Consider the following 22,210-nt stretch of genomic DNA (forward strand, 5'->3'; position numbering starts at 1 on the left):
AAAGGATGAAGTAGTTTTGAGATAAATAGCTTTTAATTATTGAAGGAGAGTTGCTTCCCCTTTATCCCCGTATTCTCTGGGGAAGAAGACAAGCTTTCCAGAAAATAGTTTGGAGAGCTGAAAAGGTTGTTCTTGGTATTGAATATCTTCTAGACTGTAAGCTTGTTGTGGGCAGGGAATGGGTCTACAAGCCCTGCTATATTGTACTCACCCAAGTGCTTAGTACAGGGCTCTGCATCCAGTAAGTATTCAATAAATACGACCGATTGATTTGGACATTGAGCGTTTACTGCGTTCAGATGCTTAGTATCTAAGAAACGGTGCCCTGCAGCGACATTTGACTGAGTGTTTAAATTGAATTAATCTTTTTTTCTCTTCGTCTAGGAGAAATCTCAACTACTTTTCCAATGCTTATGCTGCTGCGGTCAGTGCCGTGGACCCAGATGCTGGAAATGGAGAACTTTGTATCAAAGTTCCTTCTGAGCTGTGGAAACACGTGGATGGTAAAATCCCAAGATTAGATCAAGTCTTTGATCGCTGGGAAACTTTATGACAAGTGAAATCTGAGCAGTGTCATCTCTTTGAATCAGCCTTGCAGGGAAGAAGCAAGATCGGGGGACTCGATTAAACCTTTCTGGGTGACCAGCCAGGGGCTGAAGGAGGTACAGGTATCAGGGGGCTTGACTGTCATTTTCTGAGGCAGAGTAGCCCTATAAGGATAATAATAATAATAATAATAATGGCATTTATTAAGCGCTTACTATGTGCAAAGCAAGGATGGCCTACTGACTCCCGTCTGCTCTGAGAAAAAATTACTCTGGACTCTGTAACTCCAGCATGGTGGAAGATGTGCCGCTAATGAAAAAATGCAGGTCAAGAAAAAGATGTAGCTGGGCTCTGACAGTTGAGCCAAGACGCGAAGGTCAGGAAGTGTGTCGCTGGAGTGAGAATATTGCTTTTTTGGCTCTGTTTCTTTCTCTGGGCCTTCGTTCTCTGTCTGTAACTGCGCTCTCCCTGCCTGCAGTAGTGTGGCAGCTAGGGGATTGGAGGGACACTTGCTCTTTTCCCAGGAAGCAAGGATCCTCCGGAGCGGATGCCGGGAGAAAGCGGTTGCCAGCCAGCTTCCACCAGTGTTGGCGGCCCTGTCCTGCCCCTTCTTACTCCAAAGTGTCGGTGGGACTGCAAAAGTCTTGACCGTTGTTTGGCAGGACGGCGCTGTGTCTACTTCACCAGGCATTTTAACCTTCCGGGTTTTTGAAAAAGTTTTTGGGTAGAAGCGAGTCAGTGTGGCCACACCGGAAACATCCTGCCACTAGCGCTCTTGGGTCTGATCCTGCTTGAAGCTAGCCAGGGCACGGACTGTGGCGCGTGCAACCTTGCTGAGTTGGTGGCCAGAACAGTTAAAAAATAAATGGGAGAGAGAGAGAGAGAGGCCCTGCCTGCTGCCCCCCTTCTGTCTTCCTTCCTTGCCTTTTAATATCACCCTCCATCCCACTTGCCGGAGGGAAACTAGGCCCAGAAATGTCATTGAACTGAGTCTTAGATGCCTTAGGATTTCTTGGCGTGTAGGTGGCACTCGGGTTAGTCCTACTTTGAGTAATAATAATACTGATGGCATTTATCAAGCGCTTACTATGTGCAAAACACTGTTCGAAGTGCTGGGGAGGTTACAAGGTGATCGGGTCACATGGGGCTCACAGTCTTAATCCCCATTTTACAGGTGAAGTAACTGAGGCACTGAGAAGTTAAGTGACTTGCTGCTTTTCTTGAGTATTGAGTAGCATAGCCAAAAGTTGGAAGAACTTGGATTCCCGACTTTGCCACCAATAGGCCATTTCCCTGGGGGGAATAGAGCTTAGTCTTTGGTCGAATTAGAATTTTTATTTGTACCATTGCAGCTTGAGAGAGAGATCTTGTGACAGTTAAGGAGATAAGGGAGTGAAATGCTCCTCTTTAGAGGTTTAGCGATACTATTAGACCGCTAAGCAAATGACCTCCCTTCAATGTGTGAATATTTTGGGCATAACAAGGGCGCTTTTAAAAAAGATTGGATTCCCTTCTCGGTGGGATGATGAGACTCCACGAAGGCAAAACGCGTCTTGTCTTACGCTGTCAAGTCGTTTCTGACCTGTAGCAATTCCATGGACACGTCTCTCCCAGATCTTGTGACAGTTACGGAGATAAGCGAGTGAAATGCTCCTCTTTAGAGGTCTAGTGATACTAACAAAATAAAATGAATAGATATGTACAAGTAAGACTGTGAGCCCCCCGTGGGATAACCTGATCTCCTTGTAGTCGCCCCGGCGCTTAGTACAGTGCTTTGCACATAGTAAGTGCTTAATAAATGCCATTATTATTATTATTGTTATTAGACCGCTAAGCAAATTACCTCCCTTCAACATGTGAATATTTTGGGCATAACAAGAGCACTTTTAAAAAAGATTGGTTTCCCTTCTCAGTGGGATGATGAGACTCCATGAAGGCAAAAGGGCGTCTTGTCGTACGCTGTCAAGTCGTTTCTGACCCATGGCAATTCCATGGACACATCTCTCCCAGATCTTGTGACAGTTACGGAGATAAGGGAGTGAAATGCTCCTCTCTAGAGGTCTAGTGATACTATTAGACCGCTAAGCAAATGACCTCCCTTCAATATGTGAATATTTTGGGCATAACAAGAGCACTTTTAAAAAAGATTGGATTCCCTTCTCGGTGGGATGATGGGATGCCATGAAGGCAAAACGCGTCTTGTCTTACGCTGTCAAGTCGTTTCCGACCCATGGCAATTCCGGGGACACATCTCTCCCAGAACTTGTGACAGTTACGGAGATAAGGGAGTGAAATGCTCCTCTTTAGAGGTTTAGCGATAGTATTAGACCGCTAAGCAAATGACCTCCCTTCAATATGTGAATATTTTGGGCATAACAAGAGCGCTTTTAAAAAAGATTGGATTCCCTTCTCAGTGGGGTGATGAGACTCCACGAAGGCAAAACGCGTCTTGTCTTACGCTGTCAAGTCGTTTCTGACCCATGGCAATTCCATGGACACATCTCTCCCAGAACACCCGCGACCACAGATGACAGTCATTCTGGTAGCGTATCCATAGAGTTTTCTTGGTAAAAATATGGAAGCAGTTTACCACTGCCTCCTTCCACGCAGTAAATCTGAGTCCGCACCCTCCACTCTATCCCTTGCCGCTGCTGCCCAGCACAGGTGAGTTTTGCCTTGTAGCAGATTACCTTCCACTCGCTAGCCACTGCCCAAGCTAGGAGTGAAATGGATATGCCTCTGCTGGATTCTCCCTCCTGTAGCCAAGACTGGTAGAGTACGGGAAACTTTCCAGGTACCATCCTGAGAGGGGGATAAATCGCACAGTATGACATAAATCTCAAGTGGCAATATAGGTAAAATACCCTTATGTTTTATTGTGTCGTCTTATTCCAGAGTTAAAGGTCCTGAAAGTACACATCAATTTTTCTCTGGACCAGCCGAAAGGAGGCCTTCACTTTGTGGTGCCCAACGTGGAAGGAAGCATGGCAGAGAGAGGGGCCCACGTGTTCTCTTGTGGATATCAAAATTCTACAAGGTTGGAATGCAGTCAGTCATTCAATCTGTGGTATTTATTGAGCTCTTACTACGTGCAGAACTCTCTATTAAGTGCTTGGCAGAGTACGATACAGCCGGATCGGTAGACACGTTCCCTGCCCACTAGGAACTTAGGGTCTGTGTTGGGTATATTCTAACAAGAGACTGAGATTTAGGCAAATAATTTAACTGCCTTGAGTCTTGGCTTTGTGACTTTTAGTCCTGAGTAAATAGTATGGCCCTTCTATAACTCACAGGATGGATTTGGATTTTTTTTGTTTAAACCATGGGCTCCTGGGGAATGCCAGTTAATCAGTACCTATACTGAGAATGCTAGCAGTGCTCATTATTTAAAAATGATTTTTGATGTTCTGGTAGACATTGTTTTGTTCTTTAAAGTGGGCCAGAAGTAGCCAAGACCTAACTCTGCTCCTGGAGCTTCTCCAGGGGTGGTGATGATGATGATAATGGGGTAGAGGGGGAGGAAAGGAGGAGAGGGCTTGGGAGCAGGTGGAGAAGCCTTGAAGGAAGGACGTACGGGTGACAGAGGCACTTGGGCAGTAGGAACGGGCTTGGGCTATCACGGCTTCCGACAATATTTGCCAAACCTTCTTCTGGAGAGAGCTCATCGAGGTGTGGGGCCGGCATAAATGTGAGCGGGATGATAGTTCGTCGGGGAATACCTTCAGAGAACAAGTGGCGGGGAGTCGAGAAAATGACTTTTGGAAATGGCAGACTGAGTAGTTTGTGGTTCATCTCGATTTCTGCCCTGTTAATCTCGCTCCTAGATTTTGGTTCCCCTGTGTTGATTCGTACTCTGAACTGTGCACCTGGAAATTGGAATATACGGTGGATGCCTCAATGGTGGCGGTTTCAAACGGGGATTTGGTGGAAACCATTTACACCCACGATATGCGAAAGAAGACCTTTCATTACATGCTCACAATTCCGACGGCAGCCTCAAACATCTCTTTAGCCATTGGGCCTTTCGAAATCCTTGTGGATCCTTACATGCACGAGGTAATTTTGTTTTAGTTCTTTTATCTTTTTTTAAAGACGAGCGCCTAACGGGATACTAAGTCTTTATAGACGTCCGGTTTAGTAAACCCGAAGTCAGTAAGGAAGTTAGCAGCTGAAGGTGCCGGAGGGAAATCAATCAATCAATCAATCAATCATATTTATTGAGCGCTTACTATGTGCAGAGCACTGTACTAAGCGCTTGGGAAGTACAAATTGGCATCACATAGAGACAGTCCCTACCCAACAGTGGGCTCACAGTCTAAAAGGGGGAGACAGAGAACAGAACCAAACATACCAACAAAATAAAATAAGTAGGATAGAAATGTACAAGTAAAATAAATAAATAAATAAATAAATAAATGAATAGAGTAATATGTACAACCATATATACATATATACAGGTGCTGTGGGGAAGGGAAGGAGGTAAGACGGAGGAGGAAGGAGGAAATGAATTACTTCATTCAATTATATTTATTGAGCGCTTACTGTGTGCAGAGCACTGTACTAAGCGCTTGGGAAGTACAAGTTGGCAACATATAGAGACGGTCCCTACCCAACAGTGGGCTCACAAATAAGTAAGTTTTCCCGTGAGTAAAATTGAAGGGCCACGGTTCCATTGTGGTCTAATAGGTGATGGCCTCTTGTGCCAAGAAATAGTACTACTAATAATTATTATGGTAAATAATAATAATAATAATGGCATTTATTAAGCGCTTACTATGTGCAGAGCACTGTTCTAAGCGCCGAGGAGGTTACAGGGTGATCAGGTTGTCCCACAGGGGGCTCACAGTCTTAATCCCCATATTACAGATGAGGGAACCGAGGCACAGAGAAGTGAAGTGACTTGCCCAAAGTCACAGCGCTGACAATTGGCAGAGCCGGGATTTGAACCCATGACCTCTGACTCCAAAGCCCGGGCTCTTTTCCACTGAGCCATGCTGCTTCTCTTAATAATAATGGCATTTATTAAGCGCTTACTATGTGTAAAGCACTGTACTAAGCCCTGGGGAGATTACAAGGAGGTCAGGTTGTCCCACGGTGGGCTCACAGTCTTAATCCCCATTTTACAGATGAGGGAACTGAGGCACAGAGAAGTGAAGTGACTTGCCCAAAGTCACACAGCTGACAGTTGGCAGAGCGGGATTCGAACCCCTGACCCCTGTCTCCAAAGCCCGGGCTCTTTCCACTGAACCACGCTGCTTCTCTACATGTTAAGTGGTACATGTTACGTGCTCTGCACATAGTAAGCGCTTAATAAATGCCATTATTATTATTATTTACCATAATAATAATTATTAGTACTATTTCTTGGCACAAGAGGCCATCACCTATTAGACCACGATGGAACCGTGGCCCTTCAGTTTTACTCACGGGAAAGCTTACTTATTTGTGAGCCCACTGTTGGGTAGGGACCGTCTATATTTGCCACATGGGGCTCGCTGTCTTAATACCCATTTTACAGAGGAGGTAACTGAGACCCAGAGAAATAAAGTGAGCCCGGATTAAAACCCCTGGACCTGTCCTTCTAATTCCCAGTCCCGTTCTCTATCCACCGGGAATGGTCCACCACTCTTTGGTCCCCAAAGTGCCCATGGCAGTTTTAGCAGGGCATCCGGGTGGAACAGCCTGAAGGAGGCTGTTTGAAGAGGTCCCTGCGGTTAACTTCCTCTCCGAAAGCTGTACCAAGGAAGCGTCGCCGCGATTTTGGGAAATTGCGTCCACCTGAAAGTGAAAAGTATTTTCCAAGTGCAAATTGAGTGTTTCAGGATGTCCATTCCTAGTCAAGAATCTCAGGTCCGTCCGTGTCAGTAGCGTTTATCGAGAGCAGAGCACTGTGCTAAGCGCTCGGGAGGGTAAAATACAACAGAGTCGGTAGACGCGATCCCTCCCCGTAAGGAGCCGTCCAACCCAATTGGCTTGTCTCTGCCCCAGTGCTGAGTACGGTGTCTGGCACATAGTAAGCGCTTAACGCACACACGTACAGGCATTGTAATGCCGTTTGGATTGGGGAAATGGTAAAATCTAAGAATAATTACATAAATACTGTGAGACTGGGCTGGGTATTAAAGTGCTCAAGGGTTACACAGTCTAGTGTGTAGTTGATGCAGAGGGGAGAGTGGATTGGGGAGCCCTCTTGGAAGATTTTAGGAGGGTTTTGAAGGTTGTCCTATTTAAGAAGTTACGAGTATTGTAAATGGATACCACACTCCTATATCCTTAAGGAAAAGCTTTCTCCACTCAGGTGGCTCAGGATATGATCAGTCAACAAATAGGCGGAAGCGTAGCTCGCTGACAGGCCGAGGGTTGGAACTGCCCTATTTAGGGATGCGCTGCTCACCCCAAACGGGAGCATGGCCCTAGTGGATAGAACACAGGCCTGGGATCAGAAGGACCTGGGTTATAATAATAATAATAATAATAATAATAATAATAATAATAATAATAATAATAGCATTTGTTAAGCGCTTACTATGTGCAAAGCACTATTCTAAGCGCTGGGGAGGTTACAAGGTGATCAGGTTGTCCCACGGGGGGCTCACAGTCTTAATCCCCATTTTCCAGATGAGGGAACTGAGGCCCAGAGAAGTGAAGCGACTCGCCCAAAGTCCCACAGCTGACAATTGGCAGAGCCGGGGTTTGAACCCATGACCTCTGACTCCAAAGCCCGGGCTCTTTCCACGGAGCCACTCTGCTTCTCTAGTCCTAGTCCCAGCTCCACCACTTGTCTGCCGTGTGACCTTGGGGAAGACGATCTTAACTTCTCTGTGCCTCAGTTCCCTCATCTGTAAAAAATGGGGATTAAGAGTGTGAGCCCCATGTCCAAGCTGGTTACCTTCAATTTACCCCAGCGCTGCCCGGCACATAGTAAGCGCACACCAGATATCATTAAAAAAGTGCCCTAAACATTGTCCTCCTGCTTCACCAACTCCAAACTGTGGCTCACCAGAGGAGGGTTGTCCAGTACACTTGAATCTTGTGGTTCAGTAACAGCATACTTGTAAATCATGAGGGAGGGTGGGGCGCTTACACATTGGGGTTTTTCAGTCACACTCCTGCACGTGAATAGGACCACACGGGCAGTAATTATAATAATAAAAATGGCGTTTATTAAGTGCTTACTATGTGCAAAGCACTGTTCATTCAGCCGCATTTATTGAGCGCTTACTGTGTGCAGAGCACTGTACTAGGCGCTTGGAAAGTACCAATTGGCAACATATAAAGACGGTCTAAGCACCGGGGAGGTTACAAGGTGATCAGGTTGTCCCACGGGGGGCTCACAGTCTTACCCCCCATTTTCCAGACGAGGGAACTGAGGCCCAGAGAAGTGAAGTGACTTGCCCAAAGTCACACAGTTGACAGTTGGCGGAGCCGGGATTTGAACCCGTGACCTCTGACTCCAAAGCCCGGGCTCTTTCCACTGAGCCACGCTGCTTCCCAACTGAATGAATGGATGAAGTTTAGTACAGTGCTCTGCACACAGTAAGCGCTCAATAAATACGATTGATGATGATGATGAAGTTGGCCACAGTCCCTGTCCCACTTGGGGCTCACCGTCGTAACTCCCGTTTTAGAGATGAGGGAACTGAGGCACAGTGAAGTGACTCACCCAGGAACACACAGCAGATATATGGCGGAGCCGGAATTAGAACCCAGGTCCTTCCAACTCCCAGGCCCGTGCTCTATCCAGATAGGAAAATGACGATTGGATAGAGCACAGATCTGGGAGACAGGAGGACCTGGGTCCTAATCCCAGCTGTATGACCTTGGACAGACTGCTTCACTTCTTTGGGCCTCAGTTACCTCATCTGTAAATGGGGATTGTTAAGATTGGGAGGCCCAGGTGGGACAGGAGCCGTGTCCAACCTGATGAGCTTGTATCTACCCCATGCTTAGTAATAATAATAATAATAATAGCATTTATTAAGGGCTTACTATGTGCAAAGCACTGTTCTAAGTGCTGGGGAGGTTACAAGGTGATCAGGTTGTCCCACAGGGGGCTCACAGTCTTAGTCCTCATTTTACAGATGAGGTCACTGAGGCCCAGAGAAGTGACTTGCCCAAAGTCACCCAGCTGACAATTGGCAGAGCCGGGATTTGAACCCATGACCTCTGACTCCAAAACCCGTGCTCTTCCCACTGAGCCACGCTGCTTCTCCTAGCCCCGCTGCTTAAAGACATTTACTTCTCTGTAGCGTCAGCTTCAACTAGGAGCCCCGTGTGGGTCGGGGACTCCGTTATCTTGTATCTAGCCCACTGCTGAGTAAAGGGATTGGCACATAAGAAATGTTTTACAGTACCGCAGTAATAACAAATTCCACAATTACCGAGGTGACAGACCTTGGAAATATACTTATGTAAATGGAAATATTTTCCTGACGTGGTTGCCTAAAACTGTCAATACCTGAAAGGCATTAATGGGTTCATTGAGTTACATTTGAAGATGAAAACACTGACTGGGAAATTTAGCTATTGGAGTGAATGGGTATAATAATAATAATGATGGTATTTGGTAAGCGCTTACTATGTGCGCAGCACTGTTCTAAGTGCTGGGGCCCGGGGGGCTACACGGTGATCAGGTTGTCCCAGGTAGGGCTCACAGTCTTCATCCCCATTTGACAGATGAGGTAACTGAGGCACAGAGGAGTGAAGTGACTTGCCCAAAGTCACGCAGCAGACAAGCAGCGTGGCTCAGTGGAAAAAGCCTGGGCTTTGGAGTCAGAGGTCATGGGTTCAAATCCCGGCTCCACCACTTGTCAGCTGTGTGACTTTGGGCAAGTCACTTAACTTCTCTGGGCCTCCGTTCCCTCATCTGTAAAATGGGGATTGACTGTGAGCCCCCCGTGGGACAACCTGATCGCCTTGCATCTCCCCCAGCGCTTAGAACAGTGCTTTGCACATAGTAAGCGCTTAATAAATGCCATTATTATTATTATTATTATTATAAGTGGTGGAGCCGGATTAGAACCCATGACCTCTGATTCCCAAGCCCGGGCTCTTGCCACTGTGCCACGCTGCGTCTGACTGAAAAGACCAGTGCATTGGTTTATTGTTTTCTGCATCAATGGCAAAATAATTTTTAATACATGCGTGGTGTAATCACAAATCATTCAGGCTTGCATTGCTTTAAAATATGCTGTATTTAGAATATAGAAATGTCTTATTTATTTATTTTTAATAATAAAATGATAAAATAATTTTTAATCAATGCGTGGTGTAATCACAAATCATTCAGGCTTGCATTGCTTTAAAATACGCTGTATTTAGAATATAGAAATGTATTATTTATCTATGTTTAATAATAAAATAATAAAATAATTTTTGATCAATGCGTGGTGTAATCACAAATCATTCAGGCTTGCATTGCTTTAAAATATGCTGTATTTAGAATATAGAAATGCATTATTTATTTACAAGAGCTTAGTACAGTGCTCTGCACACAGTAAGCACTCAATAAATACGATCGGTTGATTATTTAGAATGTAAAAATGTACGTGTGTGGCAAGGGTAGTCATTTAAAAATCGTAGTTGTATGGCAAATTGTGGTCTTTAAGCCGAGTAATCGTTCTTGTTTGGCTCTCATTTGTAGGTGACGCACTTTTGTTTACCTCAGCTTCTTCCATTGCTCAAGCACACAACTTCCTACCTTCACGAAGTCTTCGAGTTTTATGAAGAGATTCTCACCTGTCGCTACCCATACACCTGTTTTAAGACCGTTTTCGTTGATGAAGCCTATGTTGAAGTAGCTGCTTATGCTTCTATGAGCATTTTTAGGTTAGTAGCTGTCATAATTTAAATAGATAAATGTATTGAGTTTGTGCCTCTCATGATTTATCTATTTCTAGTGGCCATACTTTTAAAAATGAGTTCATTTGGCTTTCCCGTTCTCTGTATCTTTTCAATCACAAGTTTCTTTGAATTTTTTTTTTTTTATTTTGGCATTTTAAATGAGCTAAAAAGCTTCAAGGAAAATAATAGGCTTTGGTGTCATTATAAAGTGAATATGAAATGGGCACCTATAGTTTACAAGATCTTTTCATTCAAGCACAGGTTTCTCTGAATTTTTTTGTTTTTGCATTTTAAATGAGCTAGAAAGCTTTAAAGAAAATTATAGGCTTTGGTGTCATTATAAATTGAATATGAAATGGGCACCTATAGTTTACAAGATCTTTTCATTCAAGCGCAGGTTTCTTTGAATTTTTTTGTTTTTGCATTTTAAATGAGCTAAAAAGCTTTAAAGAAAATTATAGGCTTTGGTGTCATTATAAAGTGAATATGAAATGGGCACCTATAGTTTACAAGGTGTTTTTTTGAAGAAGCAGTGTGGCCTACTGGAAAAAGAATGGCCCTGGGAGTCAGGTGACCTCAAGCAAGTCACTTAACTGCTTTGTGCCTCAGTTTCCTCAACTGTAAATAGGGGATTAAATGCCTGTTCTCCCTCCAGATTCAGGCTCTGTGATTCCCAAGTGGTATAGGGATTGTGACCAACCTGATTTGGCTTGTATCTTCCCCAGCGCATAGAACAGTGCTTGACGCCTAGTAAGTGCCTAACAGATTCCATAATAGTGATGGCAATAATAGGAAAAAGCAAGAAAATTCCCTTAAGGTAGGACAGCTCCATTCAGTAGGAACTGTGCTTAATGTTAGTGTTCCTGAAACTGAAAATCTGTAAAGCTCGAATGTAATGTTTTTTGACAAATCTTCATGATCTTTTGGGTAGGTAGATATCTTCGTAGGAAGCCTAAATTGTAATCACACACTTTTTGTACCCCCCCCAATTGAGTTTCAGGACATGATTATCTTTTTTGTTAAATACCATGCTTAAATCTTTGTTCTTGGAAAAGGTGGTTATAGACTGTTCTGTCTTCTTTCTGTTCCAGCACAAATCTCTTGCATAGTGCGATGATTATCGACGAGACCCCTCTGACCCGGAGATGTCTAGCACAGGCCCTGGCCCAGCAGTTTTTCGGTTGTTTCATATCCAGAATGTCTTGGTGAGTATTAAATGGTCCTATTTGGTGAAAAATGTTAAAGCTCGTTTTTTTTTTCCTTCTCCTTTCCCTCCCCCTGGCTTCTGTGACATCGATTAGCTACCTTACAGTCACACAAAGCATGGGACGTAGAGATGGGGCTATAGCAGTGATCTTATAGGGAACTGAAAGGCGTTATCTATCAATCAATCAATCAATCAGTGGTAATTCTTCAGCGCTAACTGTGTGCAGGGAGCACTTGGACTAAACGCTTGGGAGAGTACAGCGTTACAGAGTTGATAAGCATTTGAATCTGTGACTTTGGGCATTAATATTCATCCCACCCTCAACCCCACAGCACTTATTCATTCATTCAATCATTTGAGTGCTTACCATGTGCAAAGCCCTGTACTAAGCACTTGGAGAGTACAGAATAACAATAAACAGATTCCCTGCCCACACAAAGCTTCTGCGCATATCTATAAATTACATATAAATCACATACATTAGTATGTGTCTCCCCCCTCTCGACTTTAAGCTCTTGTATTGCACTCTCCCAATCATTTAGTGCAGTGCTCCGCACATTGAGAAGCAGCGTGGCTCAGTGGAAAGAGCCCGGGCTTTGGAGTCAGAGGTCGTGGGTTCAAATTCCGGCTCCGCCAGTTGTCAGCTGTGTGACTTTGGGCAAGTCACCTAACTTCTCTCTGTGCCTCAGTTCCCTCATCTGTAAAGTAGGGATTAAAACCGTGAGCCCCACGTGGGACAACATGATCACCTTGTAACCTCCCCAGTGCTTAGAACAGTGCTTTGCACAGAGTCAGCACTTAAATGCCATCATTATTAGTATTATTATTATTATAGTAAGTGCTCAATAAGCACCATTGATGATGATTCCAGCAAATGAAAAATGACAGAATTTTCAGCTGTGCTTTGATAAAAAAAGAGGAGAGCAATGAAAATCACTGTTGTTTGAACTCGGCTATCTTTATCCAACGTGTAGTGGTTTCGAATGTAGTAAGCCAAAGTTTTTGATAGAAATAAAATGCTTGAAGGACAGAATTGATGGCGTAGCCCAAAAGATGCGGAACCTGCGATTGCTTTAAACACGCACTAAGGGTTGTGTTCATTGTGTGGTGAAGAACACTTCTAGACTGTGAGCCCACTGTTGGGTAGGGACTGTCTCTATATGTTGCCAGCTTGTACTTCCCAAGCGCTTAGTACAGTTCTCTGCACACAGTAAGCGCTCAATAAATACGATTGATTGATTGGTTAAGGTTCTGGAAGTTGAGTCTGTCAAGAATCTGTCAAGGTCGCCGTTTAGAACAACTTGTTTTCTTGTAAGTCAGAGAAGCGGCATTTGTTCTTTTACTTTGCGGGAGAGAAGAGGAGAAGGGTGACCCTCTTTTAGTTTCTACTGGCTTTCATAGCATTAGATGTAATTGATGCCTGGCCGGGCAAGATGGCGCACCGTTCTTTAATCAATCGATCGTATTTATTGAGCGCTTACTGTGTGCAGAGCACTGTACTAAGCGCTTGGGAAGTACAAGTTGGCAACATATAGAGACGGTCCCTACTTTAAGCACTTAATAATAATGATGGTATTTGTTAAGCACTTACTATGTGCAAAGCACTGTTCTAAGCGCCGGAAGGTTACAAGGTGATCAGATTGTCCCACGGGGGGGTTCACGGTTTTTAATCCCCATTTTACAGATGAGGTAATAATAATAATAATAATAATTATAAATTTATGAGAGACTCATCTTCCACCTCGTACCCTTCCCGCGGCAGCTTTGCCGCCTGGAACGGCGGTTGACGTAACGCCAAGTGCAAATACACACTCAAGAAGTCTTAGTTATCTGATTTTGACTTAAAGCGTTATGTTCCCCGGGAAAAAGTTCGATTACCAGTAGCTGGACTGACTGTCTACACAGGTCCGATGAGTGGGTCCTGAAAGGAATCTCCGGCTATATCTACGGACTGTGGATGAAAAAAACTTTCGGGGTCAACGAATACCGTCATTGGATCAAAGAGGTAACAAAACCAAGGTTGCTTTTCAATGCGCTGCGTGGTTTTTTACGAAGCACCTTTCCGTTCTTCTTTTCCAGAGACACAGGTTGCTTCATTGCTTTATCCTTTTATTAATTTACAACCAGGACACAGATTTGGGGGGGGGCTTAAAATTTAACAAGGTAACGTTGGCTTTTACGGTAATTTTTAGGAGCAGATTAAAAAAAAAATCGGCGGATAGAACCCGGGCCTGGGAGTAAGAAGGTCTTGGGTACTTTTTCTGACTCCATCACTAGTCTGCTGTGTGGCCTTGAGCAAGTCAGTTTACTTCTTCGTGCCTCAGTTGCATCATCTGTAAAATGGGGATTGAGACTGTGAGCCCCACGTGGGACAGGGACTGGGTCCAATCTGATTTGCTTGTATCCACCCCAGCGCTTAGTGCAGTGCCTGACACATAGTAAGCGCTTAACAAGCACTATAATTATTATTATTATTAAGAAAAAATACTTTTATAAGCCCTGTACAACGTTGACGTGGCGAGGATTTATTTGCATAAAAAGAAACCGAAGCAAGTCTCTACTTCCTAGCAGCCAATGAGTCATTATTAATGCTGTTAAGCCAGAGGTGGACTCTATTAAATTCATTTTTTTTAATATGCTGGTAAATTTGCTGTGGGCAAGTCTGGCCAAGCGAGAATGCCCAAACTTTGTTGTCTATCTATAATTTTTCCACTTCAGTGAAGACAGTTAAGCAGCCCCGGTTACCAGTTGAAATCAACAGTAGCTTCCAGAAGACGCTGAGGTTCCCTCAGTCTGTATTTAAGTAAGGCCTCAAAGCGGAGTCGATGCTGTGGAAAGTCGGGTTTCTCGTTCCAAGTTAACCTTGCCGTTCGCGATCCTCCGGTCTGTGGTTTGGCTTCTGGGCAGCGTTCCCTTCGGTTACCGGCTTTCCGGCTCGTGGTCCGAGTTGCGCCGATTCGTGGGGATTTCGTTCTCACAGAGCGCCGCCAGCCAGAAAGTCGGCGATCGGAATGGCGGAGCCAGGAAGACCCCCCCAGCCCTCAGTCTCTTTATGGGCTCTGGGAATTTGGGAGGGACAGAGGTTCGCCTGGCTCCCTCAGATGGAATTCTGGGGATCTTTAGGGACAGTGTGTATACATATTGTGTACATGTGCGCACACACACATATATATAGATGCTTCCCAGACTGAGCCCCTTCCTTCCTCTCCCCCTCGTCCCCCTCTCCATCCCCCCATCTTACCTCCTTCCCTTCCCCACAGCACCTGTATATATGTATATGTTTGTACATATTTTTTACTCTATTTATTTATTTATGTTATTTGTACATATCTATTCTATTTATTTTATTTTGTTAGTATGTTTGGTTTTGTTCTCTGTCTCCCCCTTTTAGACTGTGAGTCCCCTGTTGGGTAGGGACTGTCTCTATGTGTTGCCAATTTGTACTTCCCAAGCGCTTAGTACAGTGCTCTGCACATAGTAAGCACTCAATAAATACAATTGATGATGATGATGATGATATATATACACATATACATCTTTAGGTGATCTTTAGGGACAGTGTGTATGCATATTGTATACATGTGTACACACACACACATATATATAGATGCACATGTATATGTATAGCTATATATATGCATATACATCTTTAGGTGATCTTTAGGGACAGTGTGTGTACATACTGTGTATACGTGTACACACACACGTAGATGCACATATATATGTATATATATATATATATACACACATACATCTTTAGGTGATCTTTAGGGACAGTGTGCATACATACTGTGCACATGTGTACACACACATATAGATGCACATATATATGTATATCTATATATACATCTATACATGTACATATACATACATATTCATGCATATGTATATATGTACATATACATACACACATGCATACATACATATGCACACATATATGTATGTATGTATCCATACACATGCATGCACACGTGTGTGTGTGTGCATATATATGCTTAGAATATGCTTAGGCCTTCCCAGACTGAGCCCCCTCTTTCCTCTCCCCCTCCTTCCCCTCTCAATCCCCCCCACCTTGCGTCCTTCCCTTCCTCACAGCACCTGTATATATGTTTGTCCGTATTTATTACTCTATTTATTTTACTTGTACATGTGTATTCTATTTATTTTATTTTGTTAATATGTTTTATTTCGTTCTCTGTCTCCCCCTTCTAGACTGTGAGCCCACTGTTGGGTAGGGACCGTCTCTATATGTTTATGCACATATGTATGTATGTCTCTATGTGTTGCCAACTTGTACTTCCCAAGTGCTTAGTACAGTGGTCTGCACACAGTAAGTGCTCAATAAATATGATTGATTGATGGATTGATTGGTTAGTATAGTGCCCCCAGCACTTAGTAGGGCCTGGCACATATTAAGTGCTTAGCAAATACCATAATTATTGCTATCTATATATGCATACGTGGCACGGTGTATAGAGCATGGGCCTCAGAGCCAGGAGGTCATGGGTTCTAATCCCGGCTCTGGCACATGTCTGTTATGGGACGCTGGGCAAGTCACTTCACTTTTCTGTGCCTCAGTTACCTCACCTGTGAAATGGGGCTTGAGACTGACCCCCCCACCTGGAACAGACTGTCCTACCCAATTGGCTGGTATTCACCCCAGCGCTTAGTACAGTGTCTGGCACATAGTAGGCACTTAACAAATGCCACAATTATTATTATTATTAATAATAATATTTCACAGTCAGCACCTTCCTAAGATCCCACCCCCTCCAAGAAGCCTTCCCTGATTGATTTCCCAGCACCGTGAGCCATATATCCTCCCTTAGCGCTTAGGATCTCAGGTCCTCCTCTCAATGCCTTTATTTAGTATTCGCTCATTATTTTGCTCACTCGAGTTGGTTATATGTTTATTTTTGTCTCTGCTGCTACAGTGTCAGCTCCTGGTGGGCAGGGGATGTGTCACTTCTTCATTCTGTACTTCCCGAGCATCCAGTTCAGCGCAGGTGCTCAGTAGTGTGGCCGTGACTACTGTTACTGCTACCTAATAAGCACTTGACATATTCTGTAGTAGCTGCTATTTTCCACACCTCACCTGCTTTGGAAAAAGTGGATCCCTCGGCCAAGAAACGAGCGGTCACCGTACAGTTTGGTAACCTGCATTTTTAGATGCAGAAGCAGATCATCGTGCCTCTTTTCTTGTGCCTTTTTTAGGAGCTAGATCAAATCGTGGCCTACGAACTGAAGACCGGAGGAGTTTTACTGCATCCAATATTTGGAGGAGGAAAAGAAAAGGATAAGTATGTTTATTATGATAATAATAATAACGATGGCATTTGTTAAGCTCTTTCTATGTGCAAAGCACTGTTCTAAGCGCTGAGGGGGATACAAGGTGATCAGGTTGTCCCACGTGGGGCTCTCAGTCTTAATCCCTATTTTACAGATTAGGGAACAGAGAAGTGAAGTGACTTGCCCAAAGTCACACAGCTGATAAGTGGCGGATCAGGGATTTGAACCCATGACCTCTGGCTCCCGAGCCCGTGCTCTTTCCACTGAGCCACACTGCTTCTCATGGCAATCAGACTCGGCCAGTTTTATGAGACCACGTGTCTGGGGGAGAGCGAACTACAGGGCCAAAGGCAGAATAGTGTGACGACCAGTGCACGTAACGACGACCTCCCAATAAATAGCCCAACAGTGTTATGTTTTTATTACTGTTTGACTTTTATTGGAAATCTTTCATCTGGGAATCTTCGGTTTAATCATTTTATCCCCTCTTGGGGTTGAATGTATGGGCCGTGAGGCTTAGGTGAGGTGGGTGATCTTGTGGCCAGATGGGTGCGGAGGAGTACGGGGACTTTCCCTGCAGCGGCTTCAACTACCATCTCCGGTTAGACGATTTCCAAATCTCCAGCTCCAGCCCTGCCCTCTCTCCTCCACTGCAGCCTCTTGTTTCCTCCTGCCCTCAGGACATCCCTACTTGGATGTCTTTGCTGGCCCCTCTAATCTAATCTGTCCAAAATAAAATTCCTTATCTTCTCACCTAAACCCTGTCCTCCCCTTGCCTTTTCCATCCATCCCTGTAGACCGCACCACCATCCTTCCCGCCTCACAGGCCCGTAACTTTGGGGTTATCCTTGACTCTTCTCTCTCATTCAGCCCACGTGTTCAGTCTGTCACCAGATCCCGTTGGTTCAGCCTTCGTAACGTTGCTAAAATCCAGTTCCACCCAGACGGCTGTCGTGTTAATCCAAGCACATATCCGATCCTGCCTCGATGACCGCGTCAGCCTCCCCGCTGACCTCCCTGCCTCTCCCCACTCCAGTCCGTACTTCACTCTGATGTCCTGGTCAGTTTTCTACAGAACCGTTCGGGCCACGTTTCTCCACTCCTCAAGAACCTCCAGTGGCTGCCCACCCACCTCCACATCAAGCAGAAACTCCTTTCCGTCGGCTTTAAAACACTCAATCACCTCCTACGGTAGGAGCCACCCTCCTACCTCACCTTGCTACTTTCCTGCTACAAACCCAGCCACACACTCCGCTCCTCTAATGCCAACCTAATCCCCGTGCCTCGATCTCATCTATCTCGCTACCGACCTCTCGCCCACGCGTTGGACAACCTCCCTCTTCTCATCGACAATCACCTTCAAAGCCTTATTGAAGCCACATCTCCTCCGAGAGGTCCTCATTTCCTCTTTTCCCGCTCCCTTCCGTGTCACCCTGATTTACTCCCTTGAGTCAGCCCTCCCTCAGCCCCACGGCGCTTCTCTACGTGTCCGAAATTCGTTTACTCAAAAGCCCACTGTGGGCAGGGTCTAACAAATCTGTTATATCCTCTCCCAAGCGCTTTGTGCAGTGCTCCGTAAATACGATCGATTTCCGTTAGCATTGCAAGCTGTCGGTTTTGGTTTCCCGACTCCAGCCTCCTCTTCGACGCGGCTCCGGCCGTGGTGTGGGAAGGGGACGTGGGAAGCTTTGGGGAAACGAGGAATCAATTTTGAAAACCACAGTTAGAAGGAGAACAAGGAGAAAGATTAAAGAGGCTAATGGGGACGGGGTAGAAGCAGCCAGGCAGGGCCCCCGGAGAGGGATGCCAAGTCCAATCATTTCTGACGAAACGAGCTGGCAACCCTCAGCCGCAGCTATATTAGGCTTCTGTAAATGGCTCAGTACAAAATCCTGGGGGAGGTTGGTCGAAGTATGGTGTCTGACCGTGGTTCAGGAGCCAGTTGCTTAGAATATTGTCCCGATGGAAAAAATCAGTGTCAGTTTGTGAGGCTGTGACTGAAGATGCGGTCTTCGGAAACCAGTCGTATCATAAATTCGAAGAGCACTCGTGTGTTTCTGCCCTGGTGTCTATGCGTGGTCGCAATGTGAGACTCTGGGTGCTCGGGGAATCTCAGAAGCACCCCTGGACATCTAACCTGACATCCAGGATTGGGCAGCTTTTCACAGGCATTAATCATAGCTTATCAATCGACCAATCAATCGTATTTATTGAGGGCTTACTATGTGCAGAGCACTGTACTAAGCGCTTGGGAAGTACAAATTGGCAACATATAGAGACAGTCCCTACCCAACATTGGGCTCACAGCCTAAAAGGGGGAGACAGAGAAAAAAAAAAAACCAAACATACTAACAAAATAAAATAAATAGAATAGATATGTACAAGTAAAATAAATAAATAAATAGAGTAATATCATAGACTGTAAACCCCTTGTTGGCAAGGCTCGTGTCCGCCAACTCCCAGTGCTTAGAATAGTGCTTTGCATATAGTAAGCGCTTAATAAATGCTATTATTATTATTATTATTATTAGTATTATTGTGCTCTGCACCCATCAAGCACTCAATAAATACCAGTGACGTGTTGGTTGATTCACAGAGAAAATGCCGCTATGCTCAATCTGCCTGCTGGTGATCCCGCTGTTGGGTAGGGACCGTCTCTATATGTGGCCAACTTGTACCTCCCAAGCGCTTAGTACAGTGCTCTGCACACAGTAAGCGCTCAATAAATACGATCGATTGATTGATTGTACTTCCCAAGCGCTTAGTACAGTGCTCCGCACACAGTAAGCGCTCAGTAAATACGATTGGATGAATGAATGAATGGTGACTTATATCCGCGATCTGTTTTTTGATCCGGTGTTCACATTTAGTTGCCGAATTGTCCTTTCCAAGCGCTTAGTACAGTGCTCTGCATACAGTAAGCGCTCAATAAATGCGATTGAATTTAGTATACTCTAGCACTATATCGTTCGCTCTGTGTACATTATGCAGCCCGTAGGTTTTTATAGGTTTACTTGGAAAGGCGAGCCAATTTTGCAGCACTAACTTGGTTTACTTTGCTTTTCAGCCCTGCATCCCATCTGCATTTTTCAATAAAGCATCCCCACACTCTGTCCTGGGAATATTACACTATGTTCCAGTGTAAAGCTCATCTAGTAATGAGGTTGATTGAAAATAGGATTAGCATGGAGTTCATGTTACAAGTAAGTGACTGCGAACCGAGCCTCGGTTCCAAAAGGTACTTTTGTGGGTGAAGACTAATGCATTGTAGGTCGGCTTTCGGTTTCATGGAGTTGGATCGGAAGTTCCTCGAGAGTAGGAACTGCATCTTTTAAGGCTGTGGTATCCTTCCGAATGCCCAGTATAGCTCCGCATCCTATAGGCACTCAGTAAATACTAATGAGAAGCAGCGTGGCTCAGTGGAAAGAGCGCGGTCTTTGGAGTCAGAGGTTGTGGGTTCTAATCCTGCTCTGCCACTCGTCAGCTGTGTGACTTTGGACAAGTCGCTTCACTTCTCTGGGCCTCAGTTCCCTCATCTGGAAAATGAGGATTAAGACTGTGAGCCCCAGGTGGGACAACCTGATCACGTTGTATCTCCCCCAGCGCTTAGAACAGTGCTTGGCACATAGTAAGCGCTTAACAAATACCAAAATTATTATTATTATTATTAATGGAAGGATAAAGCGGCATGGCTCAGGCCCGGGAGTAAGAAGGACCTGTATTCTAATCCTGGCTCCACTACTTGTCTGCTCTGCGACCTCAGGCAGGTCACTTCACTTCTCTATACCTCAGTTACCTCATCTGTCAAATGGGGATTAAGGCTGTGAACTCCGTGTGGGACAGGGACTGTGTCCGACCCAATTTGCTTGTATCGATCCCCGCACTTAGTATGGTGCCTGGCACATAGTAAGCGCCGCACAAATACCATTATTATTATTATTATTGCTATCATGAGGAGAACATCAGTTGTATTTCTCCCCAACCTTTTATCTAGAAGCAGCAGCGGCGTGCTAGAAGAGAAGCAGCGTGGCTCAGTGGAAAGAGCCCGGGCTTTGGAGTCAGAGGTCATGGGTTCGAATCCCAGCTCCTCCACATGTCTGCTGTGTGACCTTGGGCAAGTCACTTAAGTTCTCTGAGCCTCAGTTCCCTCACCTGTAAAATGGGGATGAAGACTGTGAGCCCCACGTGGGACAACCTGATCACCTTGTATCCCCCCAGCACTTAGAAAAGTGCTTTGCACACAGTAAGCGCTTAACAAATGCCATCATCATTATTATTATTATTAATAAAATGCAACAGGTTTGATGAAGTGTGACATAATGTGTTTGGGTAGTTAAACACAAAAAGGGAATTTAAAGCCCACCCCCAGGGGCCTTAGTCCCAATTCCCACCTATGTATTCTCTCTCCCAGTTCTTAGTACAGTGCTCTGCACAGCATAAGTGCTTAATAAATGTTACTAAATAGGTGTAGATGTGTCCTCTCTTTTCCGTAGTTATTTAATTGAACAATACGACATCGGCCCCGAAAACCAAATAAGGTTTGACGATTATTTGGCTTTCTGCTGGCCTGAACCTGATCTGACCCCACTAAATCATATGATAATAATTGTGATATTTGTTAAGCGCTTACCATGTGCCAGGCACAGTGTTAAGCACTGGGGTGGATACAAGATGAGAAGCAGCATGGCGAAGTGGTTAGAGCACGGGCTTGGGAGTCAGAGGGTCTGACCCTCATCCACTCTGTGACCTTGGACAAGTCACTTCACTTCTGGACCTCGGTTCCGTCATCTGTAAAATGAGGATAGAGACCGTGAGCCCCACGTGGCATAGGGACTGTATCCAGGCCAGTTTGCTTTTATCCACCCCAGTGCTTAGTTCAGTGCCGGGCACATAGTAAGCACTTACCAAATACCACAATTATTATTATTATTCCAAGCAAATTGGGTTGGACACGGTCCGTGTCCGACATGAGGCTCCCAGTCTCAATCCCCAGATGAGGTAACAGACACAGAGACGCGAAGGGGCTTGCCTAAGGTCACACAGCAGACAAGTGGCGGAGCCGGGATTAGAACCCGCGACCTTCTGACTCTGAGGCCCGCGCTCTATCCATTACGCCGCACTGCTGCCCATTTGGGTGGGGATCCAAACTGGGAGTCCCCCAAAGGGCTGGCCTCTTGGCAGCAGCACTCCAACCGCAGTTGACCTTCAGCCCTGTGGGTCTCGGAGAAGTAGTGGCTCTGGGGGTCCACCGGCGGTTCGGGTTACTGTTTGGCCGATCCCACCTGGAACCCCGCTCTCCAAATTGGGCCATCAGTGCGAGGCGGG

The 22,210-nt window shown here is 45.1% G+C and overlaps 1 protein-coding gene and 1 non-coding gene across 2 annotated transcripts in view; one reads left to right on the plus strand and one right to left on the minus strand.

Annotated features, from left to right (window-relative positions):
- TAF2 (TATA-box binding protein associated factor 2) overlaps window positions 1–22,210 on the plus strand; it is a 147,375-nt gene that overhangs the window by 21,914 nt on the left and 103,251 nt on the right. The window contains exons 5-12 of the mRNA XM_038744924.1: window positions 385–503; window positions 3,442–3,583; window positions 4,371–4,602; window positions 10,190–10,374; window positions 11,481–11,594; window positions 13,502–13,601; window positions 16,811–16,896; window positions 19,953–20,088. Coding sequence (XP_038600852.1) covers window positions 385–503; window positions 3,442–3,583; window positions 4,371–4,602; window positions 10,190–10,374; window positions 11,481–11,594; window positions 13,502–13,601; window positions 16,811–16,896; window positions 19,953–20,088 — 1,114 coding nt within the window. The remainder of the gene's footprint in view (window positions 1–384; window positions 504–3,441; window positions 3,584–4,370; window positions 4,603–10,189; window positions 10,375–11,480; window positions 11,595–13,501; window positions 13,602–16,810; window positions 16,897–19,952; window positions 20,089–22,210) is intronic.
- On the minus strand, window positions 3,221–3,358 carry LOC119927981. Its single transcript, XR_005450943.1, has one exon. It is a non-coding gene; the product is annotated as a small nucleolar RNA SNORA7 (small nucleolar RNA).

The sequence above is a fragment of the Tachyglossus aculeatus genome, chromosome 4 (assembly GCF_015852505.1).
Source record: "Tachyglossus aculeatus isolate mTacAcu1 chromosome 4, mTacAcu1.pri, whole genome shotgun sequence".
Classification (NCBI taxonomy): Eukaryota; Metazoa; Chordata; class Mammalia; order Monotremata; family Tachyglossidae; genus Tachyglossus; species Tachyglossus aculeatus.